General features: G+C 54.9%; 1 protein-coding gene across 16 annotated transcripts in view; it reads right to left on the reverse strand.

Annotated features, from left to right (window-relative positions):
• Positions 1-8319: 8319 nt before the first annotated feature.
• MYOCD (myocardin) overlaps positions 8320-15564 on the reverse strand; it is a 260871-nt gene continuing 253626 nt past the window's right edge. For 14 of the 16 annotated variants that reach the window (XM_054221830.1, XM_054221826.1, XM_054221828.1 and 11 more), the window contains 2 exons: positions 11610-11667; positions 8320-10926 (listed from right to left, as the gene is read on the reverse strand). In XM_054221830.1, the coding sequence (XP_054077805.1) occupies positions 10358-10926; positions 11610-11667 (627 nt within the window). In that variant the 3' untranslated portion in view covers positions 8320-10357. Of the gene's footprint in view, positions 10927-11609; positions 11668-12630; positions 12745-15564 lie in introns of all 16 variants that reach the window. The other 2 variants (XM_054221837.1, XM_054221824.1) reach the window with 2 other exon arrangements.

Here is a 15564-nt window from a genome sequence, read left to right on the forward strand (position 1 = left end):
CTGCCACAGGGCTGACGCCGAAATGGAGCCTCCCAGGCAAGCGCCGGGGTGCGCTCCCTGCTGCCCACCCTCCGGAGCGGGGCCCTGGCAGCGCCTCCGGTTTGCTCTGGACAGATGGGAAATGGAAACGCGAAGCTTTGAGCCGCGGGTGGCCGGGTCAGGGGTGAGGTGCCGTGGCGCGGGCGGCTGTACGGCAGGACACGTGTAGCGTATGGAACACGGCTTATTATAAAGGGTGCACCATTTGTTGCAATGTATCTTTATTTAAAAAAAAAAATAAAAAAAAAAGGTGTATAGTGTTCCAAAGCTGTGAAAATAGTGTAAGAACTGTACATTGTGAACTCTGGTTATTATTTTTTTTCTTGTACCATCGAGAAATGTATAAAAATTATCAAAAAGCTGGTGTGCAGGGATGTCACCTTATTGTCTGTAAAATGGAGCTCAGGAACATAACTGCTTCAAAGAGCTTCAGAATATTTTATCCAGTATCCTGGTTTGACTTCGTCTTCTATTTAAGATATTATCCATGGATCAGAGTGTTTATGTAATAGTTCTATCATTTGCCTGCAGGTCAGTTGTAATAAAACTAGGATGCGACTGTGACCTTGGTATTTTCATTTTGTAAGGTCAGACATGAATGGGAAGATTCATTAAAAAAGCTGTTGGAAATACCTGGCTTCCAGGAGATTCCTCCAGGCGGACACAGCTGTGCAGGAGACGAGCAGCCTTCGAAACCGCTTATGCTAAATTTAAAAAAAAAATAATAAAGTGTAGGGAGACCTGGATATATTTTCTTTCCCTGGAAGGCTGCCGAGCTCTCTGCGCTCGGGGGCTGTCTCAGGTGAGCTCTGCACGCTGTGCTGGTGGCCGAGGACACTGCGTCCCTGTGAGGAGGGCGGGCGGCCGTGCCCGCGCTCTGGGGACAGGGCGGCTGGTGGGCACAGCTTTACTTTGGCGAGGACAGCCCATGTCTGCAAAGTCTAATCTGAGCGTACCGAGGAATCTGATTCCTACTGCCAGACCTCCTGGTGCTGGGACAAGTGTCTCCTGCCTGGAAGCCACAGAGGGCTCGGAGAGTGCGCAGGCAGGTGGGCAGAACCGGACCCCAGTGGCCCCACTGGACAGGGGACACAGTGTTGGGGGAGAGGGGCTGGCCGTGAGTGCTGTAGCGCTCAAACTGGTTTGATGGGACTGCTCCAGGAGCGCCCAATCCAGGGACGGGGAGAGGCAGAGCGTACTGGCAGGGATCACTGGTCACGGCTCAGCTCAGGACCAGGAGTACTTCCGAACGGGTCAAGTAACCTGGGATTGGCTCTCGCAGTGTCCCTTCATGTGAAGGGTGAGAATTTTATTAAGGGAAGGCAGATAGCAGAGCTGAAGAAGTCTTGCTGCGTAGAGAAACACCGTGTGAAAGGTTAGTGGTGGTTGAAGTCTTATCAGTTTGCATAAATTCAGTGTTTCCACCACATGAAGCTTTTTTTCTAGAAGGTTCCTGTTGCCAGCACAATACTCGCCATATTTTGGACCACCTGCTGTCCCCACTCTTCAGCCAGAGCCCAGGATCCCTGATGTGGTGATCTCCAGGTAGAAGACAAAATCCAACCATGCACCAGGGCAGCTGGGCAGAAGCTGGAGGACCTGGTTCTTCACCTTACAGCTCCTTTTTCCATAATTGGGGCTGCTCTGGGTTTCTGTTCTGTTTGCACTGCAACCTGCCTTTGCATCCTGAGATTGTTCTCGAGGAAGATGTCCCAGCTGGAGGAGCGAGAGAAGCTGGTGGCTGGAGGCCAGTCCACCTGCACATACCCTGCACTGGCTGTTCCCATGCTCTGCAGCGGGCAGAGGATCCCTCTCATCTCTTTTCTCCTGTGACGGTGGCATGCAGAAGGGACTGTGTTCGCAGCCATTTCAGCTCCTCTCAGTTGCCCTTTGTTGAACTCATGCTCAGTTTTCCTCCTGTGGACTCTTTTCCGTGCCCATATGGACTTCACTGCCTTCGCTGAGGACCTTCGTTGTCATTGTGTCACTGCCAAGGGTGGAACAGAAAAACCCTGACCCACATCCCAGATGCCGCTAGTGTCTCAGACAGGACCCGCGCCTGTGCAGTGCCACTGTTGCTGCTCCTTTGAGCCCTTGGACAATTCCAACATTCCTTGCTTGAGTGATGTACGATGGCTTTCTCCAGCCCTGGTGCTGGGAGTCCTCCTATGGGCATCCTGACCAGGTCCATATGGCTTGACTCTGGCTTCTCCCTCTGAAGCACTCCGTGGGCTCTGAGACTGCCCTGGGGTCTGCACTCAGCGCCGAGGCTGAGGAGCAGATGTTTGAGCCAGGCTCCAGGTAGACCTTGAGCCACTGACCACCCTCTTTGTGCCCAGTGGTCCAGGCTGGCATCTCATACCAATTCCTCACATCTTTATGCACCCTGTTGCATGACTGAGAAGCTTCTCAGACCTTCACGAAGCATTATATAGCATACTGTGATCTATTATTATTATCATGAGTCTGTGGAACTCCAAGACCAGCTTTGAGGTTGGGATGAGTTCAAGCACATCCTTGCCCGGACCCGAGCACTGTGAATGCAGACGTGCACCACCACCTCTTCCTGTCAGGAGCTCTTTGAGTTGTGTGCTCCGTGTTTCCACTGATCTTCTGCCTGGCTTCCCCTCACCTTCATTGCAGCCTCTTGTCGCCTTTGGTGGCCATGTAAGTATAACTGAAGTGCTCAGGCCTGGGTTAATAGCGCAGGTGCTGCTTAGAAATAAATATCTTCATTTTCACTTTGACTCCTGATACAAATCACAAGCGTGGGCATTGCTTCGAACATGTTAAGGGTCCAGGGAAAGGAGGAGTGGCTGCTCTGACGAATAAGAAAAGAAAGCGGCTCTTGAATTTTTCCATTATGTTTCAAGCTGTGCAAACGCTCGGAGAACGGATGGAGGGATGAAGCACAAACCCCCTCTTCTGGAGACAGACAGTGCACCGCCGCAGTGGCAGTAACAGCAGGGCAGGCTGGGGGGCTCTGCCAGGCCGTGTGTGACTAGAAGCCGTTATTGTTGGATAAATCCCAGATGGAAGGGCTGGGCAGGCCCTTCTGCCAGGGGAAAGTCGGTGTCTCCAAGCGCTTGCTACTTCAAATGGCAGATCTCTGCTCAGCTGCAGCAGAAGGGCTGGGTGCAGGGACGTCACTCCGCAGGAGCAGCTGTGCCCCCAAAAGCGCGGAAAGGCTCGGGGAGTGGGGAGGACGACGGGGACTGGTGTGTGTGGGGAGGCCATGGGCTCACGCTGGGGAAGGCGTGCGTGTTGCAAGGTTGTACGGTACCTGCATGTGTCCGTAGTTGTGCTTGTGTGAGTGCAGACATCAGAGCGATGCTGAGAACCATTGGATGACGTGCTTTGTGTGAGCCGAGCACCTCGTTAGACATCAGACACCTCCTTATTGGCAACCATCCCCCACCGTCCTGCCCAGAGCACTGCTGCTCTGCCCTTTCTTCTCCCAAATATGGTCCCTGCTCGACAGAAGTCAGCCACCTCAGATAGAAAGACAAGAAGCAAAATTTGGATGGCTGAATTCTTTTTATGCCTCTGGGGAGAAACTTGACTTTAGTGGCCGACCATGGAGGTGGTTCTCTCCGCTGGCCAGACAGGAGTGCAGCTTGTTGGACAGAGATGGAGCCAGCCACTGCTGCAGCGATCTGGACTGTGTTCAGTCAGATTATTTTGAGAAGAGGAGGAGATCCTGCACCACCACCTGAGGAAAACAGGTTTCTCACCAAATTCAAGATGGACTGAGAACCCGTCTGCTGCACGTCAGTAGCTCCATGGACCAATTACAAAGGGCTTGTCTTGAGAAGCTGTTGGGTGTTTCTGAGAAGATGAGAAGAAAGAACTTTGACACGAGGCCCACCAGACATTTGCAGAAGTGGTTCATGAGCCATTCAGTTTGTGGCCACCTCTACAGCCACAGTTTGTGGCTGACCCAGGAGGCACACTGAAATGTCGGTGCTCCACAGAAGCCCGACCCAGCAGTGCTGCTCCATGCAAGCACACCCTGGCCAACTGAAGATGCTTTAAGAGAAAAAATACGTGGAGAAAACTGTGATGGGTGCGTGGTCGGAAGGTGTATCTCAACCTTCTGTGTAGTGCAGACGGCAGCCGCTCTCCTTGTCCCTGCGCCAGGATCCTGCACTTCTTTCTCCTTCTGCAATTGGGTGTGAGCTGGAAAAGCAGGAGGGAAGCAAACGAGGAAGGAGGATGGAAAGATTCAGATCCTGGGATTACGTATCACAGTGCTTTCCTAACGACATTGGAATATGATCCCAATTTCAAGAGGTCAGTGGAAACCAGCTTGAAATCCAGCCAATTCCTGCTTCCTGCAGAAAAGTCAGTGCAGCTGAAGCCACGCTGGTGGGATCCCCACCACCAGTGTGTGATTTGAATGCGGGGGCGTTTCCAGTGAGGGGTGCCAGAGCCACTTCTCTGCATGGTGCTGGCTGAGGTTGGCACCAGGAAGGGGGGTTACTTGGACGGGAGAGGTTTGTGTCCCTGGGGAACATGTTTTCTTACCAGATGGGCAATGCAGGAGATGCTCCGTGTCCTCTCCTGAGGTCCCATGCTTTTGTAGTGTTGAAGGCCAGTAAATATGATGCTGCTGCTGCTGCTATGAGACCGCAGCCTTGTGCTGGGCCAGCAAAAGGGTCTCAGGACCTGCCAGACCTTGTCTGAACTGGCCTTAGCCTGCCTGGAGCTTTGCTGTAGCTTATTTAGCTGTAACAGCAATTCTCTAATGACGAGACGATCATTACTTGCTTTGTTTTAGCTCTCCTCAGTTGTGTGATGTAATGGAGTATATATTTTGTAACTAATGGCTAGTTATAATAAGTTCTGTGCAGAAATAACCATCTGTGCTTCTCTAGCAAAGCACCTGCAGAGGACTGCGGGCGCGGGGTGGCAGCAGGGGCCGGGTGGAAGAGGCACGGGATAATGCCAGAGGCCCCAGGGCCGTGAGTATCTCATCAGTGGTCAGTCACTTGTCACCAAAGGAGTGGACTTGGGGGGGGGGGGGAGGGTCAAACCAGCCTTAAAGAAAGAGAACAAAGAACAGGCCTCCTGCATATGTAAATCACTCCAAGTACAGTAAATCCAGATGTAACGTGGAGTTACACACCAAGGAAGAAAGAGCATGCGAGAATGAGCAAAGGTGTAAAAATTGCCCCAGTTCCCTACAGCCGATTGTAAAGTGAGGAAGAAAAACCTATCACCATCATCTTTGCTTCTCCCGGGCAGGACTGAGGACGCTGACACATGCTATGGCACCCTGCACCCTCCTCCTCCGCGAGCCCCCAGGGAAGGGTGTCGGGCCAAGGGGGTCTGTGGGCATTGATTAGAACTGTCAGTAACCCAAACGATTAGGGTCATTGTAACTGAACTATTTTTTTGAATCGACTATTACAACATCAATGAAACTAACAATAAATTAATGACGTTGTATAAAAGCCTGTTTCCTTTTGCATGCTACAAAATTTTGAGTGTAAGAACTTGGTAGGAATACAAGGAACGTAGTCCCTCACTTGCATGCGGAGAGTTGGTAGAAGATTGAGGGTGGGGAGCATCTCTCTGAAGACCATCTTGTCCTTGACCTCCTGTGTGTAAGCCAAGACGTGCAGAGAGCTTCGGTGATCTCAAATGAACCTGGCCATGCAGCTGTATCACTATCAGTGCTCCAGAGTGAGCAAGAGTTTGGGCTTTAAAACCAGACGTCGACTATGCTGAAGCCCCCCGAGAACTTCAGTGCATCCTGCACACCCAGGAGAAGTTCTTCCTCCTTGGTGGCTTCCCTTTAGGTGTTACAGTATGGGGGGGACAGCAGGTCAAGGGGGTGCAGAGGCTCCATGCAGGGGTGTGGAGTGGCCCTGGTTCCCCCCCAGTGAGTTTGGGGGCAGGGGGTGGGTAGAGGCTTTGGGGGAACTGGCCAGGGATGAGCTGAGGGGTCTGGATGGGTGGAGGGTGGCGGTGTGCTCATAGAGAGTGTCCTGCGCTGGTGAGCAGGCGGGAGGGGGCTGTGCGCGCTGGTGACGAGGTGCCAGGGCTGCCCGTCCACGGAGGACCACGGGGCCCCTGGCCGGCGGGCGGTGGGGAGGGCTGGGGGCTGCTGTGGGTGCGGGGGTGGCACTGGGGTGCAGAGAGGGACGCCGATGGTGCTGGTGTGGGTGACACAGGTTGACGGTGTGTCGGTGACGGCGCGGTGGAAGGCGCTGGCAGCCATGCTGCTGGGCTCAGGGGCTGCCCCACACTGCCAGCGTCTGCGATGGGCACGTGCGCGTCCCTACCTCTGCCCCCTCCTCATCACCCCCCCCGGAGGGCACAGCGTCCCCCTCTGAGCCCAGAAGGAGCAGGTGTTTCCCCCTGTCACCTGGGAGGGGAAACTCTGCCTAGAACACGGTCTGTCTTGACCTGGGAGTGGTGGAAAGATGCTGTTGACGTCTCAGTGCCTCCTATGGAGGAAACACTGGATGGTGCACTGAGACAGGCATCTCACATTAAAAAACCTTGCCAAAGGCATAAAAAATGTTATTTGACTCTCGGAACATTTTATTTTTCTTTATATTTCCTGTATTTTTCAGGCAGGAAGGCCCAGGGAGAGTGGGACGTCACTGAGATCCTCCAGTGATGGAGGTTTTTCCTTTGTCGAATCCAGGCCTTGACAGGAAGAAAAGCCGCAAGAACCTAAATCCCTTGGGACAGCCCGTCCGGGAAAATCCCCCACATGTCAGAGGCACCGACTCCTTTGGGGCATGGAGAGCGTGGTTCATCAGCAGGCACAAAGGTTCATGGCACAGGAGCAAAGGAAGGCAGAGCGCCCATGGCCTTGCTCTGACGCAAGGTGTACCAGGAAGAGCGAGAGTTACCCGAGCTGCAGGACACCACGGCACGGGAGCAGGGTTACAGAGCAGGAGGGAACAACCCCGAAGCTGTAAATGTGAGGGTTTTCAGCGACCAGCGGGGTCGGGATCCCTGAAAACACCAGGAAACTGAAACACCTCCCAGCCAGGCCCCGGGGCTGTGCCCGGCCAGCAAGCTGCTGGGGAGCTTCGTGATGGGGGCTGAGTGCGGATGGGGCTTTGCGGGCGCTGCTCTGGCCGAGGCAGTGGGAGGGGAGAGCAGGTCCTGTCCTGCTGCCCACCCTGGGTGACGGAAAATTGACGGCCGGGGCAGAGCTGAGCTCCAGGCAGCGGAGGAGCTCGGCTGCAGGCACCTTTTGGGGCCCAGAAGGAGACCTCAGGAGACCCTCCAATCCCTCCCTCCGCCCCACAGCAGGACCTTGGTCTGGACTCAGTTTCCCCAAAGGCTCTGGTCCAAACCTCGGCACCTGACAAGCGTCTTTCCTGCACTTTAAAGCAGTGACTCCCTGTAGCCCTCACCCTCCTCTTTGCCTTTTACATTGGGAGACGGGCAGCACGTCCTCCCAGCTCCTCTTCTGCAGGTGGAACACCACCAGCAGGCTTTCCTCAGCGGGCAGCAGGACAGGTGAGTGCTCCACCAGTATTCCTGAAACAATCCTAGACTGTGGCTTTTCTTCTCATTTTTCTGAGTAACCATAATGTGGTTCAGTCCAGGCATTTTATCACAACACATTTGGTTGCAGTGTGGTTTAGAGGTTGAAAGGATGCTTGTAGGAACTAGTTGTTTTTTCATCTACATCTTTTCAGATTAACTTCTGCAATGTCTCAGGGTTCTTCTACCTTTTAATACCTTTTAAGTCCATCTGTGGACACACAGGCAGTCCCTCACTGCAAGCAGGTGGGTGGATGTCCTGTCAAAGGAAAGACGCGATGAATCCGGGAACCGACACTGATGGGCAGCAGGGAGAAGGAGCCAGGGTTCCCGGGAGAGCCCTCCCGCCTGCCTCTGCCGCTCGCCGCTGGGCAGCGGGAGGTTTGGCTGCGTGGGAAGCTCTGCCCACGCCCACCACGTGCGTGTCCTGTGTCCGTCAGCCAGATGCCGGCGGGAATGTGGCCGCTGGAAAATGCAAAGGGTTTGGGCAAGGTGTCAACCACTGCCTTTGGAGGGGACACTGACCAGAGGAGCAGGGTTTAAGGAGAACAAAACGAAACCAATGCCATCAGAAGGAAAAGCCTTCAGAAAGAGTAGACTCCAGCTACCTTGTTTAGGAATCTTCCAGGAGAAACTGTAACTGTGAAAGAAACAGTGCTGCTCTTGCAAGGACTGTAGCTGCCCCAGCGCATGGAGGTGGTACCAAATGGTGGGTACCCCAGCCCGAAAAATCAAACAGCAAACTGCAAACAGACGAGTGGCAAGACAAAGGGGGTTTTAATAATCAAGGTGTTGCTGGTAACATAGTTAAGGAAATGTGCTTGCTTACAAGTTTGAAGCTGACAGCATCCCTTTAAATAAGGAAATACATTTGCTGAGAGGAGAAAGTTACCTGGAAAGCCCTGTACAACGACGCAGTGTAGCAGCTAACACTACTCTGTTTCAAGTGCTATTAATATTCTCCACGGACCAGCTTCAAAAAATCTCTCACTTAGAAAAAGAAATTCTTTAAAAAAAATGCAACCTGTGATCATCTACCCTAGCAGTGCACTGTGACCGTTTGTACAATAGAAAAGTGGTGCTTTAAATAGTGAGTTGAAAGCTACTGCCACGTGCTTTATACAGCATGCAACAACGCCAGGACCAGGAGACCCAGCAGGGGCTGCAGAGCCTCCTCCGACAGCTCCAGCACCCCGGGGGGGAGTGTCCCGCAGGAGCCACGGCCAGGCCGCCCGCAGGCCCCTCGCGCCGCACCTCCTCCCCGGCTGCTGCATCTCCGATGTGCTGTGCTTCCAGTAACACAAATATTAAATATGCTCAGTCTGTAAATAGTTTAACAATCTTAGTCAGCAACAATATTTACTTTGGCAAAACCAGAATTGCAAAGAAGTAGACGTGTCCGTCAAACAGTCTGCAGCAAGTTCTTCGGTGGAAGCCAAGAAGTGAAGCGAAGGCTCCTTCTCGCTAGAGCCTGAGGAAGTATATTGCACAGAGACTCACAGGAGAAATGCTGGTGACTTCAAACGGGAGGCATCACTGCAGGAGAGCATCCATCTCTGCCGGCTTCAGGAGAACTAGCTCCTCCAGGCTCAGTGATTCACAGCTGTTCTCCGGGGCCTTGCTCTGGGCTGAGTGAGCAGTGACACTGCAGTAAACTTGGGAAGAAGGGGATGACTGCTGGGGATCAAGGAGGAATGGGAAGGAGGATGGAGGGAAGGACGGCAGTGAAGTGGAGGCAACAAAGGCAGATGCTCGCACAAAACCGCAGCCACGCAAGGGCCCACTCAGCCCTGCCCCACATGCAGGTCACTGAGTGCCCGTTTCTGGCTCCCCCTGCTCCCAGGTCATGGAAGGTGGGGGACATCCATCCTGACTTCTGGCTGTGCAAAGGACAGCCCCTCCCAAAGCCTGGCTGTATTTTCCATATGACTTGCTCCTACCTTGGACCAAAACACATTACACATCTCTTCATCCATATCACACTAGCTGGGACAAGGAAGCTCCACCGAGATGCCACGTCCCTTCGATACCTGAACCTACAGCCTGAGCATCTGCCTCCAACGTCCAGAGCTCTCTGCTCCAAGGTCACAGGCTTCAGCCTGATTCAGTTCAGACTGCAGCCAGGATGGCTTTCAGGCCTCCAGGCACTGTGAGGACACAACAAGGTGCCACCACGAACATGGTGGTCTCCATCGCTCATCCACCTGGAGCAGAGCTGTGCAGGGATTGGGCAATGCAGTGTCGGGGGCAGGAGGAAGGAAGCAAGGCGAGCCTGGATGTACCAAGTGTACTTGTTGCCCTGGCTGGGCACAGCCTCCCTGCTTCCACCAGCCCTGGCCTCTGCAGGACCAGGATGTGCCCAGCAGAATGTGCCCAGGGCTGGACGGGCAGGAGGGCAGCAACGGGCTCTCCTCTCCATGATTTCCCATTGCCACGCAGGTGAGGTCTCCTCACCACGCAGTTTTATCATGAGCTGCTCCAGTTCTCACGAGAGTGACTGCTAAAACCAGGGGCGGGGGGAAAGATAAAAGAAACAAAACTGAAGTTCTTGTCAATCTAAAGAAGTGTTGTTAAAGGCACTGGTGTCATCTGTGGGGATGTGTCAATGGAGGAAAACCAAAGTCCCAGAGCTGTTGTGCTATCAATTCGCAGTAACTGGAAATTCAAAGAAGTTTATATGCTGGGAAAATGACTCCACTTTCCCCTGGACGTGGCACGTTAGCCCTGTGTGTCCTCTGGCATGACAGAAACACTGTGCTGGCTGCTGTGGGCTTGCAGTATCCTGCCTCCACCACCCTCCCTTTCACCACTGCTGAAGGTGCAGGTCCATGCTGGTGTTTAGATTGAGATCAGTAACATCTAGGAAATCAATGTTGAAGATGCTGGGACCCGCGGGGGTGAGCGAGCCAAAGCCAGTGGCGGAGCTGGGGGGGGTGAGGTCCAGCCACTCCATCGTTTCCCACGGAGATTCAGTGAAACTCATTTGTAAACCGGATCCGTCGGCAGGGGAAGGGGAGAGCTGGGTTTCCATGGGTGAGAGGGGAGTCTGTAAAATCTCCTGGGAGGTGAGCAGTTCATCTGTGGCTTTGCCGGAGAACCCCTCCATCATCCCTTCGAAGTGGGACTCTTCTCCCCCCATCTTCAGCAGGGCGATTTCACTGACCCTCCCCAGGGGGCTGTGGGCGTTCAGCAGGACCTCGAGGTGAGCATCGCTGCTGCCCGGACAGTGCTCGAAGGAGAGCTGGGCTGAGGAGACCTGCTCAAACGGGGCAGATGACTTTGGGAGAGGAGCACTGGAGTTCCCTGTAGACACTGTTATCTGAGGTACTTTCTGGAGGCAGGACCGATCTTCCTTGGCGTTGGCTGGCATTTCTGTCAACAAATGAGAGGGGTTTGAGGTGCTCTGGCAGCGCCCACCACTGCTGGGCGTAGGGGCACTAACACAGCCCCCCAGCTGGGCTCTGGGGCATGCCTACAGAGACCCGCTCCCCACTCAATCCCCTTGGCATTGCTTCCCACCCTCCCTGTGGGAAGCCTCACACGTTCCTGCTTTCTGACCTCGAATTCCCTGGCTTTGGACACAGTCCCCAAGGGCACAAGCACTGGCAGCTGTCCCCATGGGGCTGGGTATGGGTTGTGCATGGGCAAGGGCACAGGCAGCAGTTTGCACAGGGGAGGGCACCAGCAGTGCTCTACGCAGGAGATGGCACTGGCAGCACTGGGAATGGTGGGGGACACAGGCGGGTCTGCATGGGGAGGGTGCTGGCAGTGCTGTGCACAGGGCTGCCACCCCGCTGTCCCTTCTCTCTGCGCAGTCTGCATAGGCGATAACCAAGCCCGGACCACCGCACCAGGTCTGCACATGCAGGAGCAGGCTCCGGGAGGGCCAACACCCTTTTGGATTCAATCTCAGTGGCTGCTGGCACAGGGAGGGCAAATGAAAGCTGTACTCAACTCAGGCAGCTCTGCTGGGCTGCACAGAGTGCACTGAGCCCCACGGACCAATGCTGGCCTGGAGGGGAAGCCCTGGGGGGGAACAGGGAAGCAGTGCATACCTCCACTCTCAATCAGCACGTCCAGGAGCTCATCCATCTGCTGACTTCGTGTCATCTGCTGCGGCAAACGACAAAGAGGAGAGTAGAGGGCATTAGGAGGAGAGTCCCTCCGGCCACAAGCCAGGTAGGTGACTCTAGATCCCACAAATGGCTTTCTCTCATGCAGGAGAGATGCCACTCCGACATGGGGCTGGCAGCGGCTTTCAGGTGAGCACTGCAGAGCCCTGGGACAAGCACAGCGGATCCAGGGAGCATGGTGCCAGGTTCCCCCCGCCCTGCCACCAACCCTCTGCTCAGTGGCCACCACAGAATGCATCTTCCCAGGGCCATCAGGACACACCAACTTTTTGGCCCAAGCACCTTGCCCTGGCATGTGCCTCCTTGCACTCCCTGGGGCAACACATTGTCATCCTCCTCTCCCTGACTGGAGACTGGATGGTCTTTCCGCACACCTTCCTGCCAGCCAACACAAGCCCATTTTTATCACTGCCAACAGCATCACTCCGTTTTCCTAAAGGCACCATCACGACCGGCACTGAGGCTGCTGACATACTCTCACAAGCAGTAAGGGGTTCATAGGTGATGGAGACAGTCCTCCCACTGGGAAGTGCACTCCAGGATAAGGCTAAGGGAGGCAGATGGCATGGAGCAGGGCACTTTGCTCATGGTTTCCTCTTGCCTTGGGAATGCTCAAGAGTCTGTTTCTGACATAGCACTGAGCACCCCAAGTAAGAGTACACCCAAGTCCTGGGGTATTTATGTGGGATGTCAGGACCCCAGGGTGGACTGGCACCTTTTATCAGCACAGAAGACACTATCCCATCCAGCGTGGTGTCTGACTACTTTGTGGCAGTCATTCAGCAAATAACTCTTCAAGAAAAGCCCATTCCTTATCGAAACAGGTCTGTTCTACCCAGAGATCCCCATAACAGGTTGTAACTCCTGCAGATGAGTTACGTTAACTGCAGAAGAACACCCTGCACAGCACTAGCCCTATAGAAAATAAAAATCATGCAGTTACCTGCTTTACTGCATCCTCATAGGGTGGAGGCTGCTTTACCTCTGAAAGGGCTGGGCTTGACTTAGAAAAACTTGGGGATGGAATAGAAAACTTTTGACCTGCCTGCGTAGCCATCTGCATGGGGGAAATACAGGGAAATGGAGTCAATGCACAGAGAGGCACAGCGGGAGGCTCTGCTCTCTCACCCGTGTTGAAGACAAGAGTGGTGCCAGGGAAACTAACAATTTTCTGCGTCAAATCAGCTCAAAGTGCCTGGCCTCTGAGCAGGAGAGAGGGAGGTAAACTAGCTGTCAGCCTAGCTCTGAGACCCAGGGCCAGGCTGGCCTCTGGCTGCTGCCGGAGATGGGCATGATGCCACAAAGCACCCTGATGCTCAGTCCAGCCGTGAACATGCAGAGCAAGGGGGAGAGAGAAATGGTTTACTGGTGGTCAGCTGCACCCAGATAGTGATGCAGTGCTTCCCTGGCTGCCAGCTGCCTGCCAGCCACTCTGCTGGGGACCCTCTCCATCGCCACCTCTCTGGGGGCATCTCACAGAGCCCAGGCCAGGGAAGACCACTCAGAAGAGCCACTGCCATGTCAGCACCTAGGCTTTCCCTGTGCCTGTGCCAAACACCTGCATATCAGTGCCAGCTTTTTGCCAGTCCTCCCTTCCAGGAGGGACCTTATCTGAAGGTCCAGTGCCTGCCAGCTGCTGTCCCCACCACCTCTAGGCCCTTGTGTGCACTTCCCCACCACCTGGCCACAGCTGCCTTGTCCCATGAGAGCCAGTGCCAGGGGATGCAGCATGGATGCAGCCCCAGCAGGTGGATTGGATCCAGAAGTGGATTCAGGGCGGTGGTGAGGCCACTTGATCTGGCCATGCACATCCTGGCCACCTTTCTGTGGAGGGCAGGCGGGAGGAACAGTATCTCTGGCTTGGGGTGGGGGGGGGTGGGGCACTCGAATGCTGGGCACAGAGAAGGAGCTGTTGCTGAAGAAGGACCCTCGCCCCTGGGAGCCCCTTGCAGGCAGCAGCAGAATGCCTAGGATGGGTGGTGTCGCAGCCTGGATGAGCTGCAGGACACCATGGTGCCATCTCCTTTGTATGCCCCTTGCTCTCAGACAGCAAGGAAGGAGCTGGAGATGCCCCCAGAGTGTTGCTGCTCACTGTTGATGCTCGCTGACGGCTGCCCGGTTGTCCAGAGCAGCCCCACCACCTCTCTTGGGAGTATCACCTCACAGTACTGTGTCCCGCTGCCTATTGTACCCACAGCTCTGTCCCATTGGCCTGCTCACCCCTACAGCTCCGTGCCCCTCTGCTGAGGTCACCCACTGCATCCTACTGCCCCACTGCACCCCCAGCTCTCTGCCCCACTGCCCAGCTTACACACAGCACCCATTGCCCAGCTCACCCAAAGCACTGCTCCTCGTTGCCCATTTCACTCCAGCAGTAAGCCCCGCTGCCTACCTCACCCCGACAGCGCTGCCATCCCACTGGCAGCACGTTATCTCTCTGCCCCCTCACCCTAAGCTGCTCCCTGTTGCCCACCTCCCTGGCAGTGCTGTGTGCCAACTGCACGTGTCACCTATCTCACCACTCTCTGAATGGCTTAGAGACACCGCTGCTTCCCATTTTCTGCCACCTTGCAGTGCTGCACCCCCCTGCCCGCAGTGTGCTAACTGCAGGAATGCGATTCATGAGCTGCCCTGCTCGAGCGCTGGGTGTTTCGCCGTGGCTGTCACTCTGCTGTGCAGCTGTTGCGCACCCAGCAGGCACTTGCTATACATCTTCCCTGAATGCAGTATGCATGCCTTGCACCCCTCTGTGTGCTTCACCGACTGTATGATAGTTGTTGCTGCTGCCTGGGAAACCCTGGTAGGGCGTGGGGATGAACTGGGGCTGCGATCAGCAGCACCTTGTGCTGTTTTTGTGTGCTGGCAGCATCTGTCCTCCCCAAGCTTTTGTATCTGTCCAGAGGGCTGAGTGAGGAGTGGTGGATGTTGGAGGGACAATGCTTTGCTGTGCTGGTTTCCTGGTGGGGATGCACAAGCTCTATCTGACTGCAGATCCCAATTGCAAGCCCTGCTCTGTCTTTCCAAGAAAAGGCTTGCCATATGATAGGTAACTGCCCTCCTTCAACCCAGTGGTCAAAATCCCTCAAACAGTTCCCGGAGCTGCAATGGCGCAGCAGATCATAGAATCACAGAATGGCTTAACTTGGAAGGAACCTTAAAGATCACCCAGATCCAAACCCCCTGCCCTGGGCAGGGACACCTCCCACCAGACCAGGTTGCTCCAAGCCCTGTCCAACCTGGTCTTGAACAACTCCAGGGATGGGGCAAACACAGCTTCTCTGGGCAAGTGGCTCACCACCCTCACAGTGAAAAATTTCTTCCTAATATCCAATCTAAATCTCCCCTCTTTAAAACAGTTACTCTTTGTCCTATCGCTACACTCCCTGATCAAGGGTGCCTCCCTGCCTTTCCTGTAGGTGGCCTTTAGACACTTGATGCTGAAAGATGCTGAAAAGCCCTGTAACACTGCAGTGGGGCTCGCCCAGGGATGTAGGAAGCTGTGCCAGGGCTCGCCCAGGGATGTAGGAAGCTGTGCCAGGGCTCTCCCAGGGACTGAGGGTTCTGTGCTGGTGCTTCCCCTCTCTGGATAGAGCTTTGCCAGGGCTCCATGGGGCAGAGAAACCTGTGCCAGGGCTTCCCCAGGGTGGCGGGAGCCAGGCCAGGGCTCCATGGGGCAGGGGGAGTGATGCCAGGACTCCCCCAGGGGCACAGAAAGCTCTGCCAGGTCCTCCCCCTGAGGGGAGACGCAGCTGAGTTAGGGCTCTTTTAGGGCAGCAGAAGCTGTGCCAATGCTCCCCCAGGGCAGAGGGAGCTGTGCCAGCACTCCTCCAGGGGTGGAGGGAGCTGTGCCAGTGCTTAACCAGGGGCAGAGGAAGCT

Source organism: Rissa tridactyla, chromosome 15, assembly GCF_028500815.1.
Source record: "Rissa tridactyla isolate bRisTri1 chromosome 15, bRisTri1.patW.cur.20221130, whole genome shotgun sequence".
NCBI classification, from domain to species: Eukaryota; Metazoa; Chordata; class Aves; order Charadriiformes; family Laridae; genus Rissa; species Rissa tridactyla.